At 47.9% G+C, this 23,288-nt stretch overlaps 1 protein-coding gene across 6 annotated transcripts in view; it reads right to left on the reverse strand.

Annotated features, from left to right (window-relative positions):
* EP400 (E1A binding protein p400) overlaps positions 1–23,288 on the reverse strand; it is a 1,542,855-nt gene that overhangs the window by 931,593 nt on the left and 587,974 nt on the right. For all 6 annotated transcript variants that reach the window (XM_069620067.1, XM_069620064.1, XM_069620063.1 and 3 more), the window contains one exon: positions 19,496–19,673. In XM_069620067.1, coding sequence (XP_069476168.1) covers positions 19,496–19,673 — 178 coding nt within the window. The remainder of the gene's footprint in view (positions 1–19,495; positions 19,674–23,288) is intronic.

Genomic DNA, 23,288 nt, shown 5'->3' on the forward strand with positions numbered 1-23,288 from the left:
GTGTCACTGAGAAATCCGTTGGATTTTTCTTAAGATTTAAATACCTATTCTTGGGGGAACTACCATTCCCAAGAATAATAAAGTGAAACTGACTTTACTTAACTTTTCTCTTTGTAGGTCTAGCGCACACACCATCTTATGTGGTGTGCTGGGGGGAGTTGCCTAGTAGCCCCTTATCCTATATTCTCAAGTAAACATTTTTGTTACACTTACTACGTTAAATGGCTGGTGGCAGTTTATTTTTTTTACTACCAGTGTGCATTACCACAGGCTGAACCGTCGGCTGCAGTACAGCACCCATGTGTGACCATTTTGTCAAAATGGCCAGTCTTTTTTTCTCCATTTTCGGTTTGTTAGGCCTTTCTTGGCTTTTACTCTGAGTTGAGACAGTTTTGAACCCTTTGCGTGATCTGCCTTTTTGGCAGGCTTCAGCCCTGAAGCCCACCTCTGGCTCCAGTGTGTCTGGAAGGAAAGGAAGTGAGGGAGAGTGCTGAAACTCCCATGTCCATAGTCTCTAGGTGTGCCAGAATGAAACCAGTCCTGTTTGGCCGGCTGGCTGTCCGCAAAGGACAGCCAGCCAGCTGGGTGATTGACAGCCTAGGGCTGTGAATAAACGAGCACAAGCTTAAAAAGGAAGGTTCTTGGGACTACAGGCAGAGTCGACCAATGGAAGAAACATCCAAAGAGGAAACCATGAAGAGTAGCCTGCTGCAACCTCCTGGACCTCGAAATGACTAATAAAGCCCTGCTGCTGTGCGGACATCCTTTTTCACCTCGACAGAGAAGCAACGGACGGAACTTCTCCCCTTGGGAAAGGGGGACCAACTATCCCAGAGACGAACTCCACTTGGCATCCTTCCCGACTTGTTGTGCCTCTGTTGTTGCAGAAGTCCAATGCCCAGGGTGGAGGGACCATAATAGATTGCAATGTCTGCCGCTGAACGAATCTGGCCAAAACCTCAAGGAGCCGCCTCAGGACCCCCCCAGAAGAAGGACCCTCCGTCCAGAGTCCCCTCACCAGAGTGCAGGACCGAGGGAGCATAGAAAGTCCAACCGGTGTCCAACGATCCTCATCAGTGCTGTTTCCTAAGCGCTGAAACCGCGAAGTGCCGCTGAAACAAAGACGTAGCTGCCGACGACCTTCCCGAGAACTGCCACAGGAGCCCTCCAGACATCCTACCTCTTGGCCCCACGAATGAGGCTCAGGAACTAGGGACTGCTTGGCTGTAGCAATACGGAATCCAGCTGGACCACCCTTTCTTCTAATCAGAGGTACTGTTTGGGCTTGGGGGTACTTTAAGTTGTACTGTCTCACTTGAGGCTGGCTCACACTTACTTTGAGTTGATTTCAACTCCCTTTTCACAGGCTTAACAGCTTGAGGCCCTACAAGTGATTTTTAACTTTGTGCAAGACTTTTATCCAAGAAGTGCATCCGAGCCATCGACTGTCCAAATGACTTTGGATGAACTGGCTCCCTAAAGGCATTCTTCTTAAGCCATTGACTTGATATTGCTTCTCCCACTGTTAGGGAGAATTCTAATTTCTGTGCATATTCCCTTCAACTTTCAAAAATCCCAGCTCTTTTGGTGGATTTAGGACTTTTTTTAAATTTTAACCCTGGATTCAGTGAGCACTTTTTTCTCACTCATGTGTTTTGACCTGATTCGGATTATGTGTTTCCTTTATGTTTGAAGTCTGACAAACTCCATAGGCACCTACTTTCTGTATGGTGACACAGAGCACCTTCAGTTCAGTGTCACAGAGAAAAACAAGTTACTTTACCTGGTAACATTCTTTCAAAAGGATGGTCCGACGACGTATTCCATATCTATGACAGTAATCACCACAGCTGTGCTGCTTCGGAAAATCTTTCGGCGCCAGCATCCTGCGTCGATACGCCGTCCTCGAGAACCTCCTCCAATGGCCGACGTCACCAGATACAAGTAGGACGCACGACGCCTGTAGCCTCAGTTGTAGTTTTTTTCCAGAACTTGTGGCACCAATCTTCTGCCAATATGACCACAGAAAGCCTTGTGGAAACATAAGCTGCAATCACATAAGAAATTGTGTAGCGGGGTAGGCAGGGAGGGAGCAATATGGAATACGTCGTCGGACCATCCCATCGAAAGAACATTACCAGGTAAGAAAGTAACTTGTTCTTCGAGGGGATTGGGTCCTCCGATGTATTCCATATCTATGACAGACTCCCAAAGCAGTACCAACGTAAGGAGGTGGGAAAAGAATTTAGAATATACAAATTTAGAATGCCCAATCAAATTGCAGAGTAAAGGACCGCCTTGCCAAAGGCCAGATCCTGCCCCCAGATAGAATCGAGGGAGTAGTGACATACAAAAGTATGGACCGAAGCCCAGGTGGCTGCATCACAGATGTTACGAAAAGGAACACCCCTCTGCAGGGCAGTAGAGGCAGCCATACCCCTGGTAGAATGGGCCCGTAAGCCTACCGGAGGGTCCTTACCCGCCAAGCGGTAACATTCGGAAATTGCCAAGATGATCCATCGAGACAAAGTCTGCTTAGTAACAGCTTGTTCCAAACGCCTTCCAGCGTAACCAATAAAGAGTTGATCGTCCACTCTGACCCGGGACATGCGTGAAATGTAGAAGCTTAAAGCTCCCCTAGGATCCAGCCTATGGAGCCTCTCCTCTTCCTTACCAGGATGTGGAGGAGAATAAAATGCCAGAAGAATAACCTTCTGGCTTAAATGAAATTCCGACACCACCTTCAGAAAAAAGGAAGGACGAACTCTAAGGACAACCCTGTCCTTATGAAACACAGTGAAGGGTGGCTTAACTGAAAGTGCCTGTAACTCACTCAGCGAGCGGAAGTGACCGCAACTAAAAACACAGTTTTAAGGGTTAACAGTCTCAAAGGACAAAAATGCAAAGGCTCAAAAGGGAGCACACATTAGAAACTTGAGAACAAACTTCAAATCCCGACTGGGCACCTGGAAAGGTGACGGAGGGAGCACATTAGTGAGCCCTTTCAGAAACTGAGAAATTAAAGGGATTTTAAAATAAGAACACTCCTCAGACGAGCGCTTAAATATAGACTGCACCGCCAGGTAACTTTCAATGGTACCCACTTGCAGGCCCTTGTGGGCCAAAGAAAGCAAAAAAGCCAGAACGACAGGAATGTCACATGAAAAACGAACGCCGACTGTCAACTCATTGGCATGAGCTCCCCATCCCGTACGGGATGAGTCCGTCACGATAGTCACCTCCAGCCATGGTAGCCAAAACGGAGCCCCTCTCATCAGATTGCCTTCCACGGCCCACCACAGAAGGTCCTGGGCGACTGAGGGTGGCACCTTAACGGGGTTCGACATCCTGCCAGAGGACTGTGACCACTAGAGTTTGAGAGCCCATTGCAGAGATCTCATCCGCAAACTGACCTCTGGCACCAGAAGAATGCAGGATGCCATGAGGCCGAGCAACCTCAAGAACTCAAATGCTGGGAGACTCTGGGCACGTTGAAACTTGTGCACCATCTGCTGAATGTGGTGAGCCCTCACCCGGGGAGGAAAACACTGCCCCAAAGGACGTGTCGAGCACTGCTCCGATGTACTGGAGCCACTGAGTTGGCGTCAAGTGGGACTTCTTTAAGTTGAGGGAGAAGCCCAGCCTGTGAAGGGAGTGGCAGGTGACGGACATATGATCCAGGACTTACTCGGGAGAGCGCGTCCTGATCAACCAATCGTCCAGGTAGGGGTAGACGTGAATCCCCTTTTCTTGAGATTCGCTGCCACCACCACCATGAGCTTGGTGAAAGCCCTCAGGGCGGAGGTCAATCCGAACAGCAGGACCCGAAACTGAAAATGCGAGTCGCCAACCGCGAACCTCACTTACTTCTTGTGTGTGGGATGGATCGGCACATGAAAATAAGCGTCCTTGAGGTCGAGACACACCAACCAGTCCGGAAGTTGAAGGGTCTGGAGAACTTGAGAGTAACCATCTTGAACTTGTCCTTCCTGAGGAGTTTGTCCATGATGGGTCTCAATCCCCCATCTTTCTGCAAAATCCAAAAATAAGGGGAATACCATCCCTTGTTCCTCTCCGCTACAGGCACTAGTTCTATGGCGCCTTTCTCCAGCAGGGATTGAATTTCCTGCACAAGGAGCGGATCCGGACTCTTCAAAGAGAGATTCAACGGTGGATTGTCATGAGGCCTCTGCCGGAAAGGAAGACAGTAGCCGTGGGCTATGATCTCCAGAACCCACACATCTGAAGTAATGGCACGCCATTCTACAAGATGCTGCACCAGCCTTCCCCCAACCGGTGAAGCATGGGCCTCATGACTGAGCAGAAGCGGCTGCGGCATTGTCTTAGGGCAAAGAGGCAACTGCTTGCGTGGCCTTGGCACCTCGAGTACCTTGTTTTCCACCTCTGGCACTCCTACGGTTGCCCCTTTGACTTGCAGCTCCTCTCGCTTTACTAAAGGTTGAGTAATAACGAAAGGAACCTCCCCTCCACTGCTGTCCCCTAGGACGAAAAGGCGAAGGTTGGCGGACTGCAGCGCCCAACGACTTTGCTGCAGCTTTGGAGGTCTGAAACCTCTCAAGGCTTTCGTCAGCCTTGCTGCCAAAAAGATGTTCACCATCAAATGGCATGTTGAGGAGTCTGGCTTGCACATCAGGAGCAAACCCCGACTTCCTCACCACGCAAACCTGCGTATCACAGTGCTCGCCGCCATGGACTGGCTGACACAGTCTGCCATGTCCAAACCTGACTGAACGGACTCACACATGGCATCCTTGCCATCCTGAATAATAGCAAGAAAACCATCCCGTTCGTCCCCTTTGGGAATATGTTCAGCCTCTAATGAAATACAGTTCCACAGAGTGTGTGTGAAATGTGACAAGGGCACATACGGAGTTGGCCGCCTGAAGAGCCATACCCCCTGAAGAAAACACTTTCGTCGCCCAGCCATCAAAACACTTGTCGTTCCCATCGGGAGGGGTGGTAGAATACGACGCCTGCTTTGCTGGAGCCGTAGCCGCCTGCACCACCAAACTCTCCGAAGTGGGGTGCGTGGTCAAGTAGCAGGGGTCACTACTGGCTGGGCGGTATTTTCGCGGCAAAGACTTGCCCACTGCCGGGAGACTTTCCGGAGCAGACCAAGCCGCTGCCACCCTTCTCTGCAGAGCCATATGGAAGCCAGTACCGGGTCAGTGGGTGGACCTTGGTCGAGGATATCCGTCAGGTCATCCTGCACAAAAATAAACCGGGGGCGCCGACCACCCCAAGTAGTCTGTGACCCTCGACATAAGGCGCCGGTACGGTGACTCGGCATGGGTGCCAGGCACAGGCCTACAGAACCCTACCTCCGGAGAGGTGTCCAGACCACTGGCGTCATGCAGTCCTCAATCTGGCTATGACCAGAAAGAATCTCATCTAATACCGTGTCCGGAACTAACCCATCTTAAGAACCCTCTTCCACCTCAGAAATATACTCCATAGGCTGGAAAGTGGGCAATGAATAAGGGAGAAAGGCATGTTTTGCCTTGGCCAGAGCCTTTCTAGGGGGTTCCCCCATGCCACGGGGTACCTCCAACACCACAGCCTCGAAAGGCATCAACAGTGTCGAGTGAATCGGCTTCGAGCGCGGGGCCGACAGCATCAACACAGACCTCGAGGGCGGAGTCCCAAGCGTGTCCTTCGACAGCCTGGGCGCCGATGGTGTCGACTTCCTCCGAGGCGGAGCCTCGAGTCTGTCGACGACCTCGGCGCCACCGGCGTCGACGTCTCGAAGACTTCACAGGTGCACACGGGCTTGAGCACGTCGAGAACCGGGACCTGGAACGGGCATGACTGGAACGATTCCCCTTGTCCGAACGGGACCTCTCCCACGAATCGTGCCGACCACCCGAGCCCGAAGGCGTACGAGTGGTGTCTCCAGTACGGTCACGACCGACCCCTCTCGGAGGCGCCGACGGACCGGAGCCCTGCGATTCAAGAATCGCCAACATTTTCTTCCCGAAGGAAGCCCATTCCTCCAGAGAGGAATGCTTGATGGGATAAGAAACCTGCCGACGGGCGGAGACCTCGGATGAGGACGGGGAAGGCGACCGATGACGGCGCTTCCGGGAGTGCCTCGAAGAGGCAGATGAGTGGCGGGACCCACTCCGGGACTGAGACTCCCTAGACTTACGACTACGATGCGGAGAGTCGCCCCTCGAATCGTCCGTCGAAAGCCCAGTGGACCTCGCCTTCCGGGGCTTGGACACCTTACCGATCGACAGCTCCTTCTTACGTTCCCGCAAGACCTTGGGCGTAAGCGACTGGCAGTCGACACAATCATCTGTGTCATGGGACGCCCCGAGGCACCAGAGGCAGGCGTTGTGCGAGTCCGTGACCGACATCTTGGACCTGCAGTCCCCACACTTCTTGAAGCCCGGACGCGGGGTGGAAGAAGAGGAAGACATCCCGACAATACTTCACAAACTAACAGGTTCGAAGAACTGAAAGAACAAACTCCAAAGAGTCGAGGCGCACCTGACAAGAGCAAAGTTAAAGACAATGAAGTACGTACGGCTAGTCGGAACAGTACCTTTGGTTAGAAGAGTAGTCCAGCTGGCTTCTGTCTGGTTGCAGTGATGCAGATCCAGGGTTCCTGGGCCTCAGTCGTGGGGACAAGAGGGCGGGCGCCTAGAGGATTCCTGCGGCAGCAATATGAACGTCGGCAGCAGCTACAGGTTCTTTTCAGATCAGCAGCCCTTTGTAGTTTCAGTGCTTGGTAAACAGCACCACTGTGAATCCTGGACACAGATTGGGCTTCCTTCACTCCTCGAGTCCTACATTCTAGTGAGGGAACTAACTCTGGTCGTCCTACTTCTGGAGGGTTCTTAGGAGACTCCTGAGCTTCTGGATAGATTGCAGAAGTTGCACACGACTACGAATTTCTCGACCCCTGGCACTTGGTTCCTGCAGCAGCAAAGATGTACAGTCAGTTGGGTAAGGTGGTCCAGTGGAGTTTGACTCTGGTTAGTTGGTCCCACTAACCCAAGGGAAGAAGTTGTCCCTTCTAGAGCTTCTCTTGTCAATCAGAAAAGTTTCGGCACAGCAGCAGGGCTTAAACGGGCAATTAAAAAGGTCCTGGAGGATACAGCAAGCTTTGCTCACGGTTTTGTCGTCGGGGTGTTTTTCCCAGTGGTCGACTCAGTCTTACGTCCAAAAACACTCCTTTTAAGCAGGATTCTCCGGTTCATGCACAGCCTAGCTGTCACTCAAAACCAGCCAGCCATTCAGGACTGGGTAAATTCAGACATTCCTAAAGACAAAATTACATGGGAGTTTTGGGCACCTCCCTCACTTCCTGGCCTTGGAGACACTGGAGCTAGAGGCGAGTTTCAGTACTGAAGCAAGCCAAAAGCAAAACAAAGGGCTCAAAACCCGGCTTGGCGCGCAGAGTAAAACCCAAGAAAAACCTCAAAACCAGAAAATGGCAAAAAAGGAAGAAAGATTGACAAAATGGCCACCTATGGGTACTATACTGCAGCTGAGGATTCAGCCTGCGGTAGGAAAGGACAATGGTAGGAAGATTAAACCATGCCACCAGCCATTTAAAGTAGTGAAGGCAACATAGACATGTTTACATGAGTAGGTATGAAAAGGGGCTACTAAGTAACCACCCAGCACTCAACATAACATGGTGTGTGCTGGGCCTACAAAGAGAAAAGTTAAGTAAAGACAATTTCACTTTACTATTCTTGGGAACAGTAGTTCACGCAAGAAAAGGTCTTTAAACCTTATGAGAAATCTAACAGATTTCTTCTCTGGGACACTGCACTGAAGGTGCAGTGCGTCACCATACAAAAAGTAGACGTCTATGGAGTTTGTCAGACTCCAAACAAAGGAAAAACATCCAAATCAGGTCAAAACACGAGGGTGAGAAAAAGGGCTCACTGCAGGGTTGAAATAAAAAAGTCCTAAAGTACAGCAAAGGAGCTGGGGGTCTCTAAGGTTGAAGCGAATTTGCACAGAAGAACAAGTTACTTGCCAACTGTAACGTTCTTTCGACTGGATGTCCCTCCAACGTATTCCTTATCTTTGATAAATCCATTTCCAGCTTGCTGGCCTCAAACATTTTTTTCACCGACATCACCCTGGGTATAAATAGTCTCGCGCAGCATCCGTTGCTCAGTTCGGTTTTGAGGTGCCATTTGTGCTTTGTATGAGATGGTTAATACCCTTGAAGGAGCGTAGGCTGCAACTACAAGGGAAGTTTTACTGCGGGGAAGGATGGGAGGGGTGATAAGGAATACGTGGGAGGAACAGCCAGTCGAAACAACGTTACAGTTGGTAAGTAACTTATTCTTCGAATGGATTATCTCCTCCCGCGTATTCCTCATCTTTAAAACACTCCCAAAGCTGTAATGTGTATAGGAGGCGGGAGTAAAAGTAATTATTTTTTTAAAAATGTACAGAGTGCAACACAGCTTTCCCAAATTTAGATTCCTCTACTAGCCAGGAGACTAGACTGCAGAATTTGGTGAACATATGTGAAGACGACCATGTGGCAGCCGCACATATGTCTTTAATTGGAACTCCTCTTTGAACAGCTGACGTGGCTGCAATACCCCTGGTTGAATGAGCCCTGAGGTGTTGAGGAGGCTCTTTCCCCGCTAATTTATAGCTTTCTATGATAGTTAGAATTTTCCATCTTGAGATGGTTTGTTTCGTGATAGGCAAACCTAGTTTATGTCCTGCATACCCCACAAATAACAGATCTGCTGGTTTTATCCTTGCAAGTCTTAATGTAGAAATTCAAGGCACGGCTTGGATCCAGCTTGTGCAATCTATTCCTTTCTCCCTGGATGAGGAGGGTAAACTGAAGGTGAGGTTATTTTTTGTGTAATATGGAATTCTGAGACCACCTTTGGGAGGAAATTTAGCTTCTCTTGAAGACCTACCTTATCCTTGTGAAAGACTGTATGAGGAGGTTTCCAAGATAAAGCTTGTAATTCGCTCACTCTTCTAGCAGAAGTTAAAGTCACTAGGAAGACTGTTTTAAGAGTGGGAAACCTTAATGGACAGGAAAGAAGAGGTTCAAATGGAGTACTCATTAGACATTTTAAGACTAGATTTAAATCCCACAGGGGAACTTGAAAAGGAGTTGGGGGAAAGACATGTGTCAATCTCTTCAGAAAGTTAATGACTATGGGCAAGTTGAAATATGAAGGCTCCTCAGCCGTGCGCTTAAAGATTGACAGTGCGGCGAGGTAACCCTTAATTGTACCAACTTGAAGGCCTGAATTTGCCAAATATAGTAAGATAGATAACACCATCAGTGTACTACATGAAAAAGGGGTCAATATTTTTATCTCTACAACAGCTGCAGAATTTGTTCCAACGGCAGCAGTATAAAGATTTAGTTGCTGGCCTCCTGGTGGAAAGCAACACCTCCATTACGTCATCCGGGAGGTCCCAATCCTTGTATCTCAACCTTTCAGAAACCAAGCATGATGGTTGAGAGTCCTGATCTCCAGATGGAGAACCTGACCTCCCTCTTGCGAAAGAAGGTCCTCTCTTTGTGGAAGACGAATCGGAGGACAGAATGACATGTCTAGAAGATCCGGGTACCACGTTCTCCTGGCCCAATACGGGGCAATTAGGATCATGGGCTTCCGGAATCTCCTCAACCTCCTGATCACTTGAGGAATGACGGGGACTGGAGGAAACGCATACAGAAGTGGAAACTCCCAGTCCACCACAAACGCATCCCCTAGAGCTTCTCTCGGGGGAAATTCTCTTGAGCAATACTGATCGCACTTCCGGTTGATACTGGTGGCGAACAGATCCACCTGAAGGGTTCCCCAAAGGGTGAATATCTCTTGAAGGACTTCCTGAGCTAGTTCCCACTTGTGGGAGACTGTTCTGCCTGCTCAGAGCATCGGCCGTCGTGTTCTTCTCCACGGCTAGGTGTACTGCCGATAGAGAAATTCCTTCTTGAATTGCCCAGAACCAGAGCTGCATTGCCCCTCTGTACAGTGACCCTACACCGCCTCTTTTGTTGAGGTAGTGCATGGCCACTGTGTTGTCTGTCATGATAAGGAAATGTTTTCCCTGTACTGATGGCAGGAAAGCTTTCAGTGCCTGTCTGATCGCTATCAGCTCTAATAGATTGATGTGTAGTCTGGACCCCGATGGAGACCAACGACCACTGATGGTTAATTCGTTGGCATGGGCCCCCCACCCCATGAGTGAAGCGTCCGTGACTACTGTTATCTCCGGCCATGGTTGCCAAAACTGTTCTCCTTTCAAGATGTTCTCCCAACAGGCCCACCACCGAAGGTCTCGTGCTACTCTGTCCGGGATTTGTAGGAGATCTGATATTCTTCCTGAGAATTGTGGCCACTGGTTCCTTAGCGCCCACTGGAGAGATCTCATTCTCAGGTGAGCCTCTGGCACTAGAAAAATGCAGGATGCCATGAGGTCGAGCAACCTCAATAAGTCGAAGGCTGGTAGACGTTGGGCATTTAGAAATCTGGTGACCATCTGTAGAATATCTTGAGCCCTCACTTCTGGTGGCGAGGTTTTTCCCAGGGATGTGTCCAGGGCTGCTCCAAAGGAACTGGAGTTTCTGTGATGGTATCATCTGTGACTTCAAGTTGAGGGAGAATACTAGTTTGTGGAGGGAGTGGCAAACAATCTAGATGGACCAGAGCTTGTTCCGGGGACACTGCTCTGATCAAATAGTCATCCAGGTAGGGGTAGACATGAATCCCTTCACTCCTTAAACTTGCTGCCACAACCGCCATTAGCTTGGTGAAGACCCTCGGGCGGAGGTCAGCCCAAATGGCAGAACCCAAAATTGATAGTGAGAGCTGCCAATGGCGAACTTCAGATGCTCCCTGTGTTTGTGATGGATTGGCACATGAAAGCAAGCATCCTGAAGGTCCAGAGATGCCAACCAATCCTGGAATTGGAGGGCCTGAAGGATCTGAGAAAGGGTTACCATCTTGAACTTGTCGTTCCTGAGGAATTTGTTCAATTCTCGCAAGTCCAAGATGGGTCTCAATCCTCCGGTGTCCTTTGATATTAGGAAGTAGGGGGAATACCAACCCTTGTTCCTCTCCGCTATAGGTACCGGTTCTATGGCACCTTTCTCTAGCAGGTCTGAAATTTCCTGCATAGGGAGCGGGTCTGGAAGCTTCAAACAGTTGTTCCCCGGTCGATGACTGAGGAGTGTGTAGGAAAGTCAGGCAGTAACCTTGGGCAACTGTTTCCAATGCTGAACCATCTGACATCATAGCCTGTCATTCTGAAGATGCTGAGTTAACCTGCCTCCTACTGGTGTTGTGTGGAGAGACCTCAGGGGTTTAGAAGCGGCTGACGCAGATGCTGAGGGTAAAGCAGCACCTGCTGATGCAGACTTGGTACCTTTGACCCGTCCACAATGGGTGAATTGTTTCTGGCCCCTTTGAGCTGTCTGTCCTCTGCCTTTTCCGAATGCGGAGTAAAACTAAAAGGCTTCCCCCTCCAGGATATACCTGTGGGGCGATTTGGAGTTTGAATTGCAGCCCCAAGCGATTTTGCTGCCGCCTTTGAGGTTTGCAATTTTTCCAGGCTGTCATCAGCTTTCTTGCCAAATAGTTGGGTACCGTCAAAGGGCATATTCAGAAGCCTGGCTTGTACATGAAGGGCAAAACCAGATTTCCGCAACCACGCAAATCTATGGATTGTGGTACTCGCCGACATCGCTCTGCTGATGCTGTCAGCAGAGTCGAGACCCGTTTGGAGGGACTCGCACATCACATCCTTCCCATTGGCCCTCTTCCTGCTCCAACCTGCAAGGCAAAAAACCTCAGGGTCATCTTCGACTACGCACTCTTTCTCTCCTCACATATCTGACGTCTCTAAGAAGTCACACTACCAGCTACGCTTCCTCAGAGGTATCCTTCCTTTCCTCTCCTTTCCCCAGAAGCTCACTGTCTCCAGAGCCCTGGTTCTCTCGAGGTTGGACTACTGTAACAGCCTCTTTCTAAATCTTCCTGCCTCTACTCTCTGCCCTTTGCAACTCATCCAGAACAGGACTGCGAGACTTGTCCTTGGCCTCAAGCCCAGGGACCGTATCTCTCCAGGACTGAAATCGCTACACTAGCTCCCAGTGGCTGCGAGGATTAAGTTCAAAACCCGCTGCATTGTCCACAAGGCCTTTTGGGGCCTTGGGCCAAAATACCTTCAACGCTCTCTTCCTAAATATCTTCCTTCTTGAGCTCTTCGCTCATCCAACTCCAACTCCCTCAGGGTCAGCCGCTTCTCCAAACAACGAGCTGGGGGTAGATCTCTCTCCGCAGCATGGGCCTCCCTGAAACGAGGAGAACCATCTCCGGAAGCACCTCAAAACCTTCCTCTTTGCCTCCGCTTTCTCTCCCTCTCTCCCCTGCTAAAATCACTGAACTTGCACTGAATCTGCAACTGGCCATTCACCGATCTCGGTCCTTGGCCCAGCCACTCTTCCCTGCACTGCCTACCTGCACTACGGGACTGTCTCTGTATCCTACAGCCCCTTCTACCGGCACTTATCTTGCACTTGCCACCAGCTGGCCCTATTTATCTTGTATTCGACTAACCATGTACTGCACTTCCCCTCTCCCCTTCCCCTTGCACTTTCGCGATCTGAATGACACCTGGCCTAGTAGGATCGTTGTCTGTTCTCCCCTTGTTCCCCCCCCCCCCCCCGTCTTCGTCATGCCTTGAAACACTTATGTATAGGCGCATTACAAATGCCATATCATATCCTTGATATTCAAGAATGCATCTCGTTCCTCTCTTTCTGGGAGACGGTCAGCTGCCGATTAAGCGCACTGCCAAAGGGTGTGACTGAATCTCGCTAGTGTGCAAGTGGCGTTCGATTTAGGTGCCATGCTGCATGCTGAAAAGATCTTTTTAAACATGGTATAAAATCTTTTGTCGTCTCTATCTTGTGGTATAGTGGGGTATGCTGATTTACTACTCAACAACGTTGCAGCCTGCATTACTAAACTGTCTGGGGTTGGGTGTTTACTTATGTATACAGGGTCTGAGGCTGACACACTCTACTTTGCAGAGAGCTTTTTATTGACTGCAAGGAGAATCTCTGGTGTTTCCCAATTTGCAGTTACTTTTCTCTGCAATGCTGCATGAAAATGAACTATAGGGTCTTCTTGAGGCCCTTTATCAAAGATGTCTAAGATCATCTTGTTGGAAAGAGGGTGCAGGTGTTGTCCTCCTCCATAATTCTTGCCATAACGGCTCTGTAAGACATTTCTGCATGCCCTCCAGGTTCTGGTCTGGCAAATTCCGCCTCTGGAGAGGTATCTATGGCACTGGCATCTTGTAAAGATTCTTGAAGATCTCTTAATATAACCTCAGATATTCGCTCCTCTGGAATATGAACTCTTCAAGTCTGTAAACCAAAAGGTCTCATTATCAGAGTCCTCTCCTTCATAGATGGAGGATAAAGCTCTGAACTAGTCAGAGCGTGGATAAGGGGTAAAACCCATTTCAAGAGAAGAGGGTGCCAAATTGGTAGACACTGCTTGGGATAAAGTTGTAGTTGTCGATGTAGATGTCATAGGTCTCGACAAACCTACAAACGGCGTAGAAATATTCAAAAATGGCCTGAGAGAATCTGAATTCTACTTGGTGTCGTCGATATTGTCGACGTCACATTCAACGCCTTGGATGGGTCCTTCAACACTTCTAGTGCTGATGGTACAGTGGAGGCCCGAGGCTTCGAGGGCTTCTCTTTCATCGGGGTCGACGACTATGAAAGACTTGCGCGTCGAAGGCACCTTCGACGATGGCGTCGATGACGCAGTTTTATTTGAAGAATTCTTGTCTTTACTCAAGGGTTTGTGACGCTCGAGGGCTTTTGTTTGCCGGGTTCAACAACTCACAGCTTTTGTTTTTCGGGTTTTTCAACCAGGGTATCACCTCTAGGTATCTCCGAGGGGGACAAGGCTGAGTTCTCAAAGACCCGAAGCATTTTTTTGCACAATTACTCCCACTTCGCTGGAGAGCTGTGTTTAGTGTGGAAGGTGACCCTTTCTGGAGAATTAGAGGATGAAGAGGAAGAAGATCTATGACGCCCCTACTTAGAATGTCTATCTAAATGAGTGGTGAGAACCACTTAGAGACCTCGAGCGGGAAGGTTTCTTTCGATGGCGAGGAGACGAATTTCTCGACTCAGCCGAGGACAATTTCGAAGGGGTAGAGGATTTAACGGTCTTACCTTTTTCCAGATTCCCCCCTACGCTCCTTCAAGGCTTTCGCCGTCATGGAGATACACTCCTCACATTCCGAACACTGGTGCTCTGATCGCAGGCACCACAAACAGATCATGTGAGGATCTGATTAAGGACATCTTTTTTGCACAATCAACATTTTCTGAAGCCGGATCGTGGCGTCGAAGTGGACGAAGATGCCATTGTAGGATGAAGATTTCAGAGTTTAATGAAGAACCGAGCGTTGCGTCCGAGGCTTACGAAGCTAGGAAAAACATAACTTCGCAACGGACACTGCGCAAGACTATTTATACCCATGGTGAAGTCAGCGCCGATACGGAGGCTTTGAGGGACACAGACTCTAGGGACATCGACACGCAGCGCCCTCTACTGTGAAAACCTTTTCCGAGGCCAGCAAGCTGTAAGTGGATTTATCAAAGAAGGAATATGTGGGAGGACACAATCCATTTGAAATGAGAATTCTCTCTAACACTTACCTTTTCTCTTTTTAGGCACAGCACACACCATTTTATGTGAGTGCTGGGCGGTTACCGAGTAGGCCCTTATCCTACTCTCTGTATTTAACATGTATGTTACCCTCAATACTTTAAATGGCGGGTGATTTAATTTTCCTACCATTGTGCTTTTCTACCGCAGGCCGAAGCCTCAGCTGCAGTGTAGCTCCCATGGGTGACCATTTTGTCCAAATGGCCCTGGACTTTTTTCGCAATTTTCTGGTTGTGAAGTCTTTCTTGGGTTTCACTCTGCATGCCAAGCCAGGTTTGAGCCCTAGGCTTCAGCCCTGAAGACCGCTCCAGGCTCAAGTGTGTCTGGAAGGACAGGATGTGAGGCAGTGTCCCGAAACTCTGGTGTCCTTTGGCTCTAGGAAAGCCTGAATGCAACCAGTCGCGATTGGCTGGCTGTCCTTTCAGGACAGCCACCCTGCAGAGTTACTGACAGCGTAGGCTGTGCATGAATGGAAGAAACCTGCTTAAAAGGAGAGGGTTTTGGTACTAGAGGCAGAGTCGACCACTGGGAGAAACACCAGACTAAAATCGTGAACAAAGCTTGCGGCAACCTCCTGGACCTTTGAATTGCCCGGTGAAGCCCTGCTGCTGTGCTGAAACTCCTTTTTCTGATCGACACGAGAAGCTCCAGAAAGGACAACTTCTTCCCTTGGGTTGGGAGGACCAACTAACCCAGAGACAAACTCCACTGGACCATCACCCCAGACTTGCTGTGCCTCTGTTGCTTTGGCAGCCCAATGCCGGGTGTTGAGAATCAAGTCGAGGGAAACGTCTAAAGCGGTAAGAAATCCAGCCAGAAGCTCCAGAAGTCTCCCAAGTATTCTCAGAAGCAGGACAACCAGATCCTGAGTCCCCTCTCCAGAGTGCAGGTCCCAAGGAGTGAAGGAAGCACAACCGGTATCCGAGATGATGCAGTTTGCTAAGCACTGAAACCGCGAAGTGCAGACAAACCAAAAAATAGCCCCTAGCTGCTGTCGACCTTTGCCGTACCCTTTGGGTGCACTACACACCATTCTGACTATAGGTATGGGAAACCCAACCTTTGGTAAAAGCCTGTACTACACAGTTTTGGTAGCATGTTGAGCAGCTAAGATCATCTCAAGAGGGGTCAATGTGAGCTGTAGGGGAGTTGCACAGTGACAAGTATTCAAATAAACTCTTACAAGGTTTCTTCAATAAATTAATGTTTCAGTTAGAATAAGCCTTCTTCAGAAGGGAGCAATATGATAGTGACACACAAATACACTTCAATACTGTACGCTCTTAGTTTCTAAATCAGTAAAGACCCTTTTGGGATGGCCCACATACACAACCTACACCCCCAGGAGACTTCAGTAACTAGGGTGCTGGGGATATTAATATCTTACTGTTTGCATTTAGAACACTGTTAAATTTGGTAAAAGGAAAAGGATATTAGAACAAGAGACCACAAATATTCTTAAGCAGGCAAATACTTTTGGATCCCTTCCAAGAAGAGTCAGTACAATAGGCTAAGCCAAAGTCAATAGGCAAATGTCTTATATTGGATGAAGCCCTAATGGTAGAAAAGTAGGAAAAGTCTTTGCACAATGTTTTGTAAGTCTTTGAAGAAAAGAAGAATCACATTTAGGGCAACAAGCTAATTAGACTTGTGAATAGTATAAGATGCAAGCAATTCTACAATGAGAGGTAAGTTCAAACAGACTTTACAGTACCTTTGCATTGAAGAAAAAGTGCAGCAGATGATTTGTGTTCCTGTGCACCTGTGTAGATCTCTCTGTTCCTCGGCCTCAGTCATGGGGACAAGAGGGAGGACTTCTGGGGACTCCTACACTGCAATGGGACGGTCACCACTTGCAACTGGCAATCTTCAAATCAGTGGCTATTTAGTGTTTCAGCTCCTCGTGTCTACCACAAGTAGCAACACTGCAGGTCCTGGCTTCTGCGGTCCCGCCCTCTGTTGAGGGGGCTCGGTCTCAGTCAGTTCTGCTTCCTGGGAGTCCGGAGGAGCTTCCTGAAGTTCTAGGCGAGCTTAAAAGCAACGCACAAAATCTGATGTTCCTCTCCCTGGCTATACGGTTTCCAACAGCAACTCTGGAAATTCAACCAGCTCTGAAATGGATGTCCAGGTGGCTTACTTTGGAGTTGATTGGTCCCACCAACTCAAAAGGAAGAAGTCGTCCTTGCAGGGGCTATCGATACGAATTTGGAGATTCAGCACAGCAGCAGGGCTTCACCAGGCAAACCAACAGTCCAGGGGTTGCAGCAGGTGTCCTCTTCAAGTTCTTCTTTGGTTCCTTCATCCAGTGGTCGACTGCCTTCCAAGCCAAAAGCCATGCCTTGTATTCAGTTCTCTCCTATTCATTCTAGCCTAGCTGTCAGTCACCCAGCAGGGTGGCTGTCCTTGCCGGACAGTCAGCCGGCCAATCACCACAGAGTGCATTTGGGACTCCTAGGAGACTAGGCACAGGGAGTTTCGGCCAACTCCCTCACTTCCTGCCTACCCCAGACACCCTGGATCATGAGGCAGGCTTCACTTGTGAATCACTCCAAAAGGCAAAGCGAACAATGGGACCAAACCTGGTTTGGCGCGCAGAGTAAATCTCAAGAAGGACCTTTCCACAAAGAAATGGTGAAAAAAGAATAGGTGTTTAAACCTTTGGGAAATCTGAAACACTTCTGTGCCACTGCACTGAAGGTGCTGTGTGACACAATGTAAAAGATGATGCCTATGGAGTTTGTCAGACTCCACAATCGAAAGAAACACAAAGCTCAGAAATCGCATTAAAATACATGAGTGGGAAAAACTGTCTCAGTCGCCCCAGGAAAACAAATCAAGTCCTAAAAATCCAATAAAGTTGCTGGGGGTCGCTAAACTGGAGGGAATTAGCACATTTCTGAGAATTCTCCCCAACACACCCAAGTAAGGCCGCAGGAGCCCTCCAGACATCCTCTCTCTTGTCCCCACGACTGAGGCTCAGGAACAAGTGTCTGTTGCGCTGTAGCAAGATAGAATCCAGAATAGATGTTCTTCAAGCCAGAGGTACTGTGTAGGCTTGGGGTACTTACCATATTGCCTTGTAGCTGTGCTTCTCAGTTGGGAATTGCAGTGACTTACCTTTTAGAGTGGATTCCAACTCTGTTCACAGGCTTAACAGCTTGTCACCCTACAAGTGATTTTTCTACAAACTCTCTAACTTTGTGCAAGACTTTGATCTAAGGAGTGCAACAGATCCATAGACTGTGTCCCAATTGACTGGCTGCCTGAAGACTCTTCTAGCCCATCGATTTTGATACCGTTTGTACCTCATAGGTGGTAGCTTGTTGCAGACTGTTACTGGGAAAGGTTTATCTAGATTCCATTGTAAGATTCAGTTGACCTCACATATCCTGAGAAACTGTTTAACCTTTGTCCTTCCCTAAACCTTTTCTTTCTGCAACCTCAGAATCTGCAAAGTATAACTAGTGAGATATATAAATTACATTACTGTCCTTGTGATTGAAGTCACTTCAGGGTGTAGGAATTGTGTAAGAAGCATATCTAAAGATTATCCACTAACTTGTTTTGATTCTGCAAAGTATTTTTAAAGTAGATTTACATTGTTACATGATGAATTGTCCAACAGTGTTGGGGGAAGGAGGGGTGCCAAGGTTCCAGAGATGTTTATGGAGGCAAAGCAGCAAAAGTAAAACATTTCCCAATGCTAGTATACAATGTAAAAATAACCTGTAAATATATTCTACAGTAATATACATCATAAAATAAAAGATTTGTCATGATATTCACTCAATTTTATTTCCACATCTCGACTTGTCCTTGGCCTCAAGCGCTGGGATCATCTCCCCAGCTCTGAAATCTCTCCATTGGCTCCCAGTGGATGCAAGGATTGAATTTAAAACCCTCTGCATCGTCCACAAGGCTATCTGGGGTCTGGGTCCAAAATACGTTCAGCTTTCCCTACATAAATACCTCCCCTCTCGAGCTCTTCGCTCCTCTACTTCCAACTACCTCAGGGCCAGCCGTTTCTCAAAGAAACAAGCTGGGGGTAGATCTGTCTTCGGCTTGGGCCTCCCTATGGAACAGCCTCAATGCCACTCTGAAACTTGAGAACCATCTTCCGTCCCAGAAACACCTCAAGACCTTTCCTCTTCGCTTCTGCCTTCGCGCCCACCCACCCTCTCCTCTGCTGATGTGTTCTCTCTCTGCACCGTGCACCTGGCCACCCTCTGTCCTCTGGGCCCTGGTACCTGCTCATCCTGCCACACTCCCGCACTGCCTCCAGGCCACCCCTTGCACTGAGGTCTGTACCTGTACCCATACATTCTCCCCCCTAACCCCAAACCCCCAATTTTATTTTCTTCCTGTACTTCAGACCTACCCTGTCTGCTGCCTTTACCCCAGCACTTACCACTTGTTGGCTGCACTACCACTGTCTGTTGCCATTATTTATTATTTATCTGTTTCTCCACTTCTCTGCACTTTCCACTTCTCCCCTTCCATGCACTTTTCCACCTTGCCTATCCCATGCACTTGCACATTCTCAATGTCACTGGGCCCAGTAAGATCACTTTTTGTTCTCCCCCTGTTCCCCTCCCTTGCCTTGTTGTGCTCTGAAACACTGTACGAGCACGATAGAAATATATCAATTCAATATCCTCAGAGAATCTCTCTGGAACCTCTGCACTGCCCCTTTTCCGCTCATTCAAGCACCGCTAGCACAGGATACGTTCCCCGTGGCAGAGAGACCGTTTTATCCTTACCTTCATTGCACGCCAAGTGGGCCAGTAAGGCAATCACTTGAACGTTCTTGCCAAGCCCTGCCTCATCCGCCAGTATGCCATTCAGATTCTTGCGGTACTGCTTCACTAACCAGTCCAGTCCGATCTGCTGGTATTCACGCAGGGTCCCATGAAGTAGAGACGGAGGGCCTAATTTTGTCTGAAAAGAAGAGAAAATGAATTGTTGATCCTATGATTGTTTTTAACAAACATGTGAATTATAGAAGGGGAAAAAAGAATACATGTATTTTCAAGAGCAATGCATTTAGCTATAGAAGCTGTAGTTAAAAGAGCCAATAGTCCCCTCAAAAACACATTGAACACTAGCTACAGGAGTAGGCATATTATGGCAAATCTTTAATTTAAAGATTCATACTTGTCACTGGAAAATGGATGGACAACAATCTATTGGTGCAATAGAGAATGAGTCTTTCCTGACCAACTTTCTGGGTCCCATACACTTAGCGGGCATTCCTGGTTTACCAACATTTTGTTTGTGTCCAGAGGGCCTATTACTGAAGTACTCATGCTAATCCTAGTAGCCAATGTGGCTGTCTGGGGCATGGGTGATTTTTAAGCACCCAATTGTGGACCTAGGATAACGGCCACCATGAAAGTGTGTTGTGGAGTTGCAAGGACTGATTATCTATACTCTGGCCTGGTGGACAAATGCATAGAAGGCCAACCTATATTGTGACAGGGACAACTCTAGGAGCAAACACTCCTAGTATAAGGCTGTAACACCTGACAATGTGGTAGCATGGACAAAGCCGCCATGCTCATTTTAGGAGGGTGCATACCTAAGATCCGAACAATGAAACACTATGTATTGTAAAAATTAAGGGTTTATTTAAAGTAGACCAGGATAAATCTTGGGGAAGTAAGTACCATCACATCATATAAACCCAATCATAAAAACCAACTCAAAACCAAAGTATAACAACCTAGGTAAAACCTTATTTAGGGGAGCAAGAAACAAGTCAAATGTGAGTCAAACCTAAGGTTATACATTCAGGGTAGTAATATACTATTCTTGGGACCAAGTTAGTGTTAGACAGAATCCTGTGTAGTTCCGTTGGGGAACACTGCAAAAAATATTAAGACCACAGGAGCAGCAGTAAACCCAATTGGTAGCAGTCTGTACCACCCAGATTTACCTGGTAGCTGTGGCTGAGCAGTCAGACTTCTCTCAAGAAGAGTAGGGCAGTATGCGGAGTATGCACAATAGGGTCAAAACACAGTAGAGAAAACAAACACTGACCAGAGCTTTGTATAAAAAGTATACAGTTGTTTATTTAAAACACTTTAGGTAATACACTAGCATCTCAATGAAAAGTAATCTAAAACGCAGTCTGGTAAGTATCCACACCTCCCTTGGTAACTATCAGACAAGTCAGGGTTAAAGTACAACTATTTGTTAAGACAAAAGTGAGTGCTTAACCTAGATGGCACTCCAATAGTCTAGGTTAAAAAGGGAGAGAAAAGGCAAAGCATAAAATAAAAACAGTTCCCAACACTTAAGAGTTCAGAGCAAGGGGAGAAAGGCAGGTTATACTGTAGAGCCAAAGTTCATAGGCCAGGCCCACCTTAAATGGAGCAAAGCGAAATGTGTCCAGGATCACACCGTTTAAAATGCACTGAAAGTCTTTGCAGAGTGTTCACAAGAGGTTGGGGTGATTCAAAAGATATCGTTAGAGGTCTGGAGCCAACCCAGTATAGAAGCCAAGGATTTAAGGGTCACCTTTAGCAATCTGTAGAAAGGGAGGCCAGGCAGGACACAGTACCTTAAAGAGAAAGGAAGCTCCAGCAGGGGCAGTAGTTCCTGGCAGTGATTGCAGTTCGTTGTTCCGACCAGGGGAAGAGAGGATCTCATAGAGGAGAAAACTTGGAGTCGTTGCACTGCACAGGGATGAAACCAGCCGCTGAGTTCCCGATTAAAAGGTGCGGTCCTTTTATTCGCGATCAAAAGTGGTGAGCTTGGCTATCCGGCCGCCAGGGTGCTTGGCACGGGCGATTCGACCAAGGGCCGTCTTTGGAAGGTGAAAAAGGGTGAACTGGTTGGTCCCACCAGCTCAGAGGAAGAAGACTAGTCCAGCAGAAGATCTTCTCTCGTCGTTGGGAAAGTGGTGAGGTAGCTGCAGCAGGGCTTCACCGGTGGTGTCGTCGTTGCAGATGGCTCAGCTTTGTCCCTCTTTGGGTTCTTGGGTCCTGTGGCGACTTCTGAAGTTCCAGGCCCAAAGGCCCTGATTTTATGCAGAAAAACCCCCATTCATCAGCCTAGCTGTCAATCACACATGCTAAGTGGTGAGCCGAGCGGCTCACCACTGGGCCAATCAGAGTAGAGTGCGACTTGGGTTGCTAAGGCAACGCAGTCCAGGGTGCCAATTCCCCCCTCCACCCTTCCTGTGGAACCCAGACAGAGTGGCACCACTTGGAGGGCTTCTGTGGAGAAGCCCACCAAAATAGTGGAACAAAGGGCTCTACCTTGGTCAGAATTACAGAGACTGACACAAACGCCATTTTAGAAAAGAGTTCTGGCAAAAAGTCTCAACCGTTGATTTAATATTAAATAAACCGGCGGTATCTTTAACATTGCACCAAAAAGTGGTGCGTTTAAAATCAATGGGAAAATCCCATAGGGAATATTCCAGTGGAATATTTCGCATGGTAACCACTGCCATCAGCCAGAAACTCGACAAGGGCGGGACTGGACAGTGCCCCCTTGAAAACAGACCCAGGGGCAATATAATTAACCCCTTCCAGTACTTCCACAATATGATGGTTTGTACTGGTTCTGTTCACAATTTAGGACTAGTAAAGTCAATGGTGACTTTACATGCCCTGGGAGACAGTAGTCAGTCCCAGGGTATGGAGTCTATGTTTGAGGGTCACTATGACACCCCTGTGTTACTGCACTGAGGGTGCTGCGTAACACACATAAAGAATAGATGATACCCTATGGAGTAAAAAGAAAACCCCATAGCCCATAAGCACACAAAAAGTCAAAGACACACCTCAAATCATGCCTAAGAGTCGGAGGAAAAGAGTCTCACTCTTAGCAGGAGAAAAAAAACAAACCCCAAAAATCCAGCAAAGCTGCTGGGGGACTCACTAGGTTTGGGAAATTAGCCTTATAAGAGAATTCTCCCTAACAGTTAGATATAGTTTTAGAATACAATCCGTATTTCAAGGATAGCTGACCCTGTCAGTCATGCAGTGACACTCCGTTATGAAATCACATAATAAACCAACCCAGTGACAAGTATACTCCTTGCAAGATTACTTTTTAGAACTTAGTTCCGAGCTAGTAAAACAACTCATACTTTCAGGAGGGGCCTCAACCCACTCGATAAATATGAACACTCAACTATTTTTGAATGCACTAAGCAAAGCAGGGAAAGTAAAACCCAAATACACAAAGTCTTAAAGGCAGTAATTGATGTAGTTACCCTGGGGTAGACTACACAACCCTTGTCCTCTTAGTATTAGGTAACCCACATATTGGTATAGGCCTGTACTACACAAGTTGGAAGTGTGAATGAGCAGCCAGGCTTATCGCACGAGGGGTACATGTGAGCTGTAGCAATGAAATCCACCAATACAAGTAGCCAAGTAACTCAAGGTGTATGTAATAATTATTTAACAATAGTTTTTAAATAAGCATTCTCTAAAAAGGGCAATATATTTAGCAATCAAATATACATTAAAATACTTGTTCAGAATTGTCACAAAGCTAGTAAATACTCTTTAGAGATGCTTCTTACACACATCCTAC

Source organism: Ambystoma mexicanum, chromosome 10, assembly GCF_040938575.1.
Source record: "Ambystoma mexicanum isolate Mex_15411 chromosome 10, UKY_AmexF1_1, whole genome shotgun sequence".
Lineage (NCBI taxonomy): Eukaryota > Metazoa > Chordata > Amphibia > Caudata > Ambystomatidae > Ambystoma > Ambystoma mexicanum.